Raw genomic sequence first — 8,375 nt, 5'->3', positions numbered from 1 at the left:
AGACTGAGGGTTTTTGAATACATATTTCATATCTTCCAACTTTGCCTAATTCTTTCAAAGACTTGTACATAAACTAATATGTATATTGCAATATGAGTGCAATTTAACTCCTGCAAAAAGTGCAGTTTTTAATGACTTTGTACACGCACATACTTAACAGGGGATTTTTTTATATTAAAGAAGTGTTAATAGATGTGAAAAGATCAAATTGAGCAGAAAAAAAGAAGAGATGTTTTAATACAAATCTTAAGTCGGAAAATAGTTATATCAACTGATATTGCCATAACCCAAACCATATATCTAAAAATCTTAGTTGAGAAGCATGATTTCGTATTTTCTAAAACTATACGAAACAGACACTTGTTGACCATTGCATGTTAGTAAATGGGAAGGGGGGGTCACAAAACCGCAATTAAATGATATAGATGTATCATAAAAAAACTGAATTCCACGCAAAAGGCAAAGAAACTGTTCATAGCTTATTTCTCGTTAGGTAATCTGATTACTGTAGAGTTTTCGTACACAAGCGTATCTCATGTTTGTTTACATTATATTTTCATTTATTATCTTCTCCTGTGTTTCTAATTCTCCAGGTAAAGAGATACGTCCTGGAAGCATCTTCGTATGAACTTCTTACTCCAGACTTGTCACCACTCATGACAGCCTTGAGAAATACCGATAGTTCATTATAATATGGATCGTTCCCTTTAAAGGAATAGTCTATGTCTTTATTCGGATCGTCAGAGTTGATGTCCCGTACACGTAATATACATGAATCTTCGTACGGACGTATAAGTGATAACTGCATGCCATCGAGCTGGACGTCAACGGTCGCCTCGTACCTACCCCCGGGAAGAGCTATGGAGTGCATCAGGGTGCCAACTCCACCATTGGTGAATCTCCAGTGACTGAGGGTTACCCTTGGCAGGCGGCGGTCCTCTGGAATATCTTCCTCGATGTGTCTTGGTATGTTAGCTAAATGACCGGCACCTGATGGATCATCGTCACGAAGCATGATGGTGTGTACTGTGTCGAGAATGACGTCGCCGACGATATACCTTGCAAGATCACACAGGTGTGTAGCTTGTTCCACTATTGGACCACCACTTTTATCTTGATCATACCAGTATTTGTTTACTCCGTCGGAGTATGCGTAATAGTACCGAGCATTGAAGGCCATGATTTTTTTGCCATGCTGTTTAATAACCTCATTCATTTTCGCCACTGCATCGTGGTACCTATCAAAATAAAGATTACAAAAATTCTAGTAAATCCAAAAGATGGTGTAATCACACGAACGCCAACAAAATCTATAATTAAGATATCTTTTATTCGTAATGTCGTATATCTACTGACATTATTAACTAGATAAGCATTGGTATGCCCTATGGAAGCAACTTGTGCATAAACCCATATAATATGGTATTCTCTACTTAGCGAAGGTCTTTACCTGAACATGTATCCGACTGATACGATCACATTATTCTCTGCGCTTGCAGACTTGATGGCGTTCATATATTCCTCAAACTTTTCAGGTGGAACAACAGATAATGGTTTCTCAACAAAAACATGGATCCCAGACTTGACAAATTGAAGTTCAATATCACTGTCCATAGAACCACGGTAGACTGGTGGAATACCGATAAAAACTGCATCAGGTTTTAAAACTATTAGGTCTTTATGGTGTGCCAAGACTTTACAGTTCCTATAAAACTTGGCTGTGTCTTCTGACGCTAGCTTATTCTTGAGGTGGCTTTCTGCAAGTTTTGTATCTGGGTCTACTATGGCTAGGACTTCAATACCGCCGATTTTCTCAAGTCGTGAAGCATGGGCCCACGGCAAATCTCCTCTGCCAAAGTGGATTGCCCCCGCTCCAATAAAGCCTATTTTCATTGAATTTGACTGCATACCCCTAAAATTATACCATGATTTAACTGCTTTCAAGAAAAAAATTCATTTGAAGGTTCCGTGTTAAGTTTTCTGTAACTTTCTTATTTCAAATAATGTCATTTTACACCACTTTAAGACAAAAACAATTCTCTTTTAATTGTTTGAAATTCAAATTGTACACTTGTATTTACTGGCTCAAAGGTTCGTGTTTGAGATGTTTTGACATCAAAATTTATTCAGAGAGTTATTTAAGAAACACTCGTCGGTTAAAAGTTAGTGCGTGAACATCTATTTGCGTTTATAAAACCATCAAAATTCTTGCGTTATCAGTGCACTTAGCTTTATGTCAACTTAAAACAACGTGGATCAAAAACTGATTTTGCTAATTTGCTAACAATTATGAAAAAATTATCTTAAGTTGTTTTACCTTTCAAAATTCCAGACCTAGGGTAGCAATCATTCTGTACAATAGTTAAAACTTAGGAACATGAGAATTTGACTGTACGTAGTATCAGTAAGAACGAGATAACACTATTTCATAATAGGTTGTCTGAATATGAAGATCCTGTGTACACATTGATACACAATATAAGGTACTTGTTTTTACCTTTAGTAGCTTAGTCATGAGGGTAAATAGAATTGACGAAGTTTTACATGTATATCTCTATAATACTTATGAAAGTGTTATAGGTTGGTTTGTGTGAGTTACGTGAAATAGGGGTGCCTATGGATAAACGTGAAGGAAGCTAGCAGAGCTGTTTGTAGTTAAAATAAAGCTAGTCAAGTACTGGACAACGACATCTATTCGTTATGGAAGCTTTGACAGAAGGTTATAAATAACTAGATGTATACAGCAAGTCTAATTATCTGTTTTTGCTGCTAAAATGGCGAAAACGAACTAAACCAGAAAAAAAAGACTATCGATTCCACCAAGTCCTCAATTAATCCGTATAGGTGAAAATAGAGCAGTTATATATTATATAAGGATTTTGAACAGCAATATACATGTATGTCTACATTTTAAGTACAATGTAAAATATTCGTTATGAAAATGCCAGTAATTTAATGCCATTAAATTCAAATATGTAGTGAAAAACTAGTCCAAATACTAGTGAGCCTTACGTACGAATGCGACATTTTGCTGTCTTATTCAATGTATTTGTCCTTTTTAAACTTTATGTCGTCGTCTCAAAAACTACATTGGTTAACATGAAAGGAAATCTTAATTACCAAAAAAGTTATGTCAAGATCAGCAAATCAGAAATGCCCTTTTTTTGGCAAAGTGTCTTTGTCAATTATAACATTTTCTATAATAATTACACCTAATGCTAAATTGTTCTAATTCAAGTTCTATGGTATAATAATACCCTTTTTAATAATATTCATAAGAAAATCGTGTCTTTTACATACAGAGTGAGAATGAAAAGACGTTAAAATATTTATCTTGATTCAAAAATGTGTGTATGCTTAAGCTTCGATAAATTAATGATAAAGAGGAATTAAAAGGAGATATTTGAATTCACTTTTAGAAGTTTTAAATAAACCATTTAACCCTTTCTATAAGATTTCTAATATGAACTTATGATACAAAAGAATTTCAAAAGCTGGATTCAAATGTGTTTTTAGTATACCCTGTCACTTATTCAAGCAGCCTTAGCAACTATTATATTAACGTAGATGGGAAAGTTCCTTTCAACCAACTTTCAATTATAAATCTTTTTTGGCATCAGTGAGATTTTTATCCCATATTGTTAAATGTATTAGTTCACCTTTTACAAGAATTTGAAAAGAGATATATGTTATACAGCTTCATGGTTAATACCCTTCTTTACAGAACTTCAATGGAGTTTTAACGTGTGGAGACTGTTAATCCGGAATGTCAATACTTCAGTGACACAGTCAAAGAGAGATAACTCCGGATTAAAAAAAAATTGAACTTCCAAGTGAATATTAAGAAACTTACAGTTATGCATTGATTCTTAAAACTTTTACATATTTTTCGGGTTATTGCCCTATGCCCGCTTCCTCCAACCCTATTTCTGGAGATGTACAAGACTGTTTAAAAGTATCAAAGAACCACAAGTGTACCAAGACATCAAGAGTTGACGTTTAGTGGGGGTCTGGATCTTTAAAAAAGGAATAAATTTTACAAAGTTTGGAGAAATCAATTTCCTCATCCATTAAAAAAAAATAAAAAGAATGATACTGTATTTTCCCCATTACTTATCGAGGCAGATTTTCAAATAAAAAGTCGACTTCGTTTCCTGCTAAAATATAAATAGAATTCCGCGAATCCGTCATCGCAACCCCGCCCTACATGATAAAAATGACAGGTGCCGTATTTAAAATAAGGACACAAAATTGCATTTCAGTTTGATATCGTAAAGTTTTAGGCGATTCATACATTTTGACGTCGATTGTTGAAGTTTACATGCGGGCCCATACGTTATCCTTATTATCTTACTACGTGTATACACATAATTTACTCATACAAGTACATGCATAAGTGTTAGTCAATAATTCCTTACACAGGTAACGTTTATTGTTTTACTCAGGTCTGTAAGCTTATGAAATATTTTGACTCGAGACAAAACACACGCATACACACAAAAACTTCTAATTGGCCCGTGTGTCTATTCATGCATCGATGTGCCATAAAATGAGACACGGGGCTTTCTCTCACTATCTAATATGCAGCTCTACTAGTATAATAGTCGGGCTGCATATTTGATAGTGGAAACATGTCCCTGTAAACGAGACAAACGAAATTCGTCATTTTTTTTTTTTTTTTTTTTTTTACCTTTGTTCAAGAACATAATCCGCGAGCAAACGTCTAACACAGCTTGCTACATATACAATATGTAGTTGTAGATAAACTTATTTCTATTGTGACAGTCTTATTTACATATGTATCTGTTACAACTTTTATTTACAGATATCCATCGTGATTGTCTTATTTACAGATGTATCTAATGTGACTGTCTTATTAACAGGTGTATCTATCGTAACTGTCCTATATACAGATGTTTCTATTGTGACTGTCTTATTTACAGATGTGTCTAACTCAGCTGACATGAGTGAGAACACTTTGAAGATCGGTTTTGTAGGGGCAGGTGGTATCCATTTTGGTAAAAATAAACCCTGGGCACACGCTACACGGCTTGAGAAAATTGGAGGGATAGATGTAGTCGCTATCGTAGATCCAAAAACAGATCTCGCTCAAAAAGTATTGGAGGAAAAACTGGCAAATGATGAAGTGAGGAGTTTGTATAAAAACTGTAGAGTGTTTGCCAATTTCAGACAATTGCTAGAGTTAAAGCCTGATGCTGTGTTTATAGGTTCACCTCCAGCATACCGTGGATGTCTCCTCAACAATCATGATATGGAGTTACAGTTCGTTAAGGCTGGTATTCACACGTTCGTGGAGAAACCGTTGTCAGTTATCCCACCAGAAGAATTTGAAATGTATGCAACAGAAATGAAAAATGCTATAAAAGAAACCAATGTGGTTGTATCTGTCGGCTACATGTTCAGGTAAATTGTTCCATCCCTTGGATAAAACTACACTGTATACATGTTTATTATGGAAGTTCTTGGTTGTTTACAAAATGTCACATATAATACATGTCTTAAGCTGTTTACAAAATGTCGAGTACTCGAATGAATGTGTTGTTTACAAACACTTTGGTATGTATTGGCGTAATATGCATACATTATCATTTCAGTAGTACTTCAGTCTGCAGTCACGCTGTAGACCGAAGGTGTGACCCCCTCTTTTATCTTTAATGCTAATTGTGCAAATATGCATTTTTCAACTTGAAGATTATGTAAAATTGCTAAATTGTTTTGATGTATTAGATCTATGACAAAGGATACCTACTCCAACAGCTGTACAAAACCTATTAACAATTTACATATTTTTAAATTGGAGCTTCGATTAAAAAAAGAGAAAAGATCTGGAATTTTGCCACACGATTACGAAATAAAGTCACTTCAGTTTTATTAAGAAGTTTAGAGAAAATCGAACCTAACTGTAATAATTTATAAAGGAAATTTTGCTTACTTTGCATTTTGTTAAATTAAAATGGAAAATTAAGTGATAATTTTTGGTAAAAAAATTACATAGGGCTCAGTTTAAATTCATCATTCAGAAATCCTAATACAAAAGTTGCGCTTACAATTTTAGGTTTATTGTTAGTCACTGAATAGTATATGTTATCATCTTTTATCAATACCAAAAGGACAATAATCTCCAAGATAAATCATGCACCCATTTATACAATAAAATATCCTTTTTGACACAGGTGTCAGTAACTGACCTTTTGATTGCAAGACAGGAATTACTTTACTTTACAGATTAAGGAATCAAACACGAGGATGGTAGAAATGCCCTGGACGGATAGTTCAATTTCCGTCCTTCGATGTGTTGCTCTTTATATCCTAGAAAAATTCAAAAGTCCCCTTAAAAAACCAAAAGACTAATCTGTATATTTCAGGTATCACGCAGCAGTGGATAAAATGAAACAGATTATTGAATCACATGGACATAAAATAATGGCTTACAATGCTAAATTCTCCTATGCCTACACTTTGGGTGGAAACAAACTCTTGTATGACCTTATGTATAGTGGTGGGCCAATGATATACCAAGCAACACACGTCATCGATTTAGCTCGATATATAGTCGGTGATGTCGACCATCGATCAATCAGCACCATAGTACTAAGAGACGACGATTCTTCCGGTGCAGGAAAATTGTCATACTTCTCGCATGATGGCGAGAATGATATTCCCTCGCAACAGAAATTCCCAAGAGTGACCATGAGTCATTTCAAGTTTTCTAACGGTGCATTAGGGTCAATCTTACATACTCATGCCATTCCAGGAAATAAGCATGATATTTCCATAGAAATTCAGTGCGATGGATTACAGCTTGTGATGACCAAACCTGTTGATGATGTCAGTATTCTTCGTGTGCGTCATTATAAGTCGAGCAATCCCAATGAAGAAGTTGAATACATCTTTGATAGAAATGATTGTTATCATAACGAGCTGGTAGCATTTGTTAACGCTATACGCACGGGGGATAAGTCTAGTATACGATGTACATATGATGATGCATCAAAGTCATATTTGTTGTCATGGCAACTACGAAAATCTGGGGAAGAAAACTAGTACGCTTCAAGTTTATATTTGACCTCTGGGTGAACACGTTAGGTCCGGTGGGACACCTTACCCCTACTATATTTTTTATAAAATTGAGCAAAAATGTTAAGTAAAGAGTAATCAAGGTAACTGTTTTCGTTTATTATCCTTTCATAAATTCCCAATTTCATTTATATAACAGGCATATCCTGTTGATATTCCTAAGCCACGTTATTAATTTTACTTTGTCATTTACTTTCTCTGTTTTACAATATTTTAATATTGTCGATACATACTTCCTTGTATTGGTGTATCTTGCTTAATTAGTATATGACCTTATTATATAGAGTGCTTACTGTTCCAAGTACCGAAGATATAAAGGAACAATGCAATGACACAGTAGATTTAATAAAGCTAAACAGAAAGGAAGGTACAGAATATCAAAATCAGAATCCAATTAAACGTGGTGTAATTTTAACACAGAAGGTACACAATGACAATATCTTACAATTTCAACTCTGTTACTATTGTTGAAGTGTCATCAATAACTCTGTGTCAATAAATTTTGAAATGTTGAATGCGTGAGACTCAAGTAAATGTCAATCTGTTTATTACACGAAATAAATGATATAGGGTTTCAACATTTTCAATAGTAATAAGCCCCTCAAATTTATCACCAGCAAATTTTGACACATATTTTTTTTTATATTTAATATATAATTACGATCGAATGGTGGAAGATCGATAACTCTAGTAAAAATTTCAACCAAAATCATACAGTGATACAAAATGTAGATGTACGTGTACATGGGGAATCCAGAAAACCAGGATTCGAACGGTGATAAAAAAAAGGAACAAATTCCAGAAATAACGAAAATATATAAATTTTCTTGCAATGGACTGCACCTTTTACAAATACTCAAATGATTTCATGTCTCAATTAATGCACACGATTTCTATACAAAATGTAAGACATATTTGTTCAGTTATTTCTACATAGTTCAGTAATTTGTTTGTAAAACTTTAATATGATACATTGTTTTGTTTAGTGAATATAATATCATGTTGATGTGGAGGAAGACACCAAATATACAGTTTTGGTTATCCGAATAAAATATATTACTTTGACTTTGACTATAAAGAAAATAGACATACAACAAAGAACATGACATAAACAAAATAGAACGTACATATAAACAAAAGTAAATGATGATGAGCAAACCCTAGGTTCGGGTACGGGGTAGACGAAGGGTATTCAGGACATATGGATACACCATTGTAGTTTCGGAAATCTGTGACATTACGTAAGAGTTGTAATATACAAACGTAGGCTGAACTAT

At 34.2% G+C, this 8,375-nt stretch overlaps 2 protein-coding genes across 5 annotated transcripts; one reads left to right on the top strand and one right to left on the bottom strand.

Annotated features, from left to right (window-relative positions):
* Nucleotides 1–208: 208 nt before the first annotated feature.
* LOC148604072 (uncharacterized) lies at nt 209–4,828 on the bottom strand. 2 transcript variants are annotated; one of them, XM_088550067.1, is made up of 3 exons: nt 4,691–4,828; nt 1,451–1,912; nt 209–1,238 (listed from the first exon to the last, which is right to left on the bottom strand). In XM_088550067.1, the coding sequence occupies exons 2-3, from the start codon at nt 1,906–1,908 to the stop codon at nt 557–559; spliced, it is 1,140 nt and encodes a 379-aa protein (XP_088406193.1). In that variant the 5' UTR covers nt 1,909–1,912; nt 4,691–4,828; the 3' UTR covers nt 209–556. The 2 variants fall into 2 exon arrangements, with proteins under 2 accessions (XP_088406193.1, XP_088406192.1); XM_088550066.1 differs by lacking the exon at nt 4,691–4,828 and adding an exon at nt 2,318–2,457.
* Nucleotides 2,461–7,678, top strand: LOC148604071 (uncharacterized). Of its 3 annotated transcripts, none has more exons than XM_088550071.1 (3): nt 2,461–2,483; nt 4,944–5,424; nt 6,387–7,678. In XM_088550071.1, the coding sequence occupies exons 2-3, from the start codon at nt 4,964–4,966 to the stop codon at nt 7,063–7,065; spliced, it is 1,140 nt and encodes a 379-aa protein (XP_088406197.1). In that variant the 5' UTR covers nt 2,461–2,483; nt 4,944–4,963; the 3' UTR covers nt 7,066–7,678. The 3 variants fall into 3 exon arrangements, with proteins under 3 accessions (XP_088406197.1, XP_088406195.1, XP_088406196.1); XM_088550069.1 differs by lacking the exon at nt 2,461–2,483 and adding an exon at nt 4,266–4,422; XM_088550070.1 differs by lacking the exon at nt 2,461–2,483 and adding an exon at nt 4,403–4,445.
* The last annotated feature ends 697 nt before the right edge of the window (nt 7,679–8,375 follow it).

This window comes from Perna viridis, chromosome 10 (genome assembly GCF_037379345.1).
Source record: "Perna viridis isolate PV_CMFRI_1.1 ecotype Kerala chromosome 10, ASM3737934v1, whole genome shotgun sequence".
Taxonomy (NCBI): domain Eukaryota; kingdom Metazoa; phylum Mollusca; class Bivalvia; order Mytilida; family Mytilidae; genus Perna; species Perna viridis.
Note: the sequence above shows the minus strand (reverse complement) of the source record. Positions and strands in the feature narration are given on the sequence as shown.

Excerpts from the sequence above, each read along its gene's own strand:
- LOC148604072 (XM_088550067.1), bottom strand. The coding sequence starts at position 1,908 with ATGCAGTCAAATTCAATGAAAATAGGCTTTATTGGAGCGGGGGCAATC. Across the intron at positions 1,239-1,450 it reads TCAGTCGGATACATGTTCAG|GTACCACGATGCAGTGGCGA; the intron begins GTAAAGACCTTC and ends TTATTTTGATAG.
- LOC148604071 (XM_088550071.1), top strand. The coding sequence starts at position 4,964 with ATGAGTGAGAACACTTTGAAGATCGGTTTTGTAGGGGCAGGTGGTATC. Across the intron at positions 5,425-6,386 it reads TCTGTCGGCTACATGTTCAG|GTATCACGCAGCAGTGGATA; the intron begins GTAAATTGTTCC and ends TGTATATTTCAG.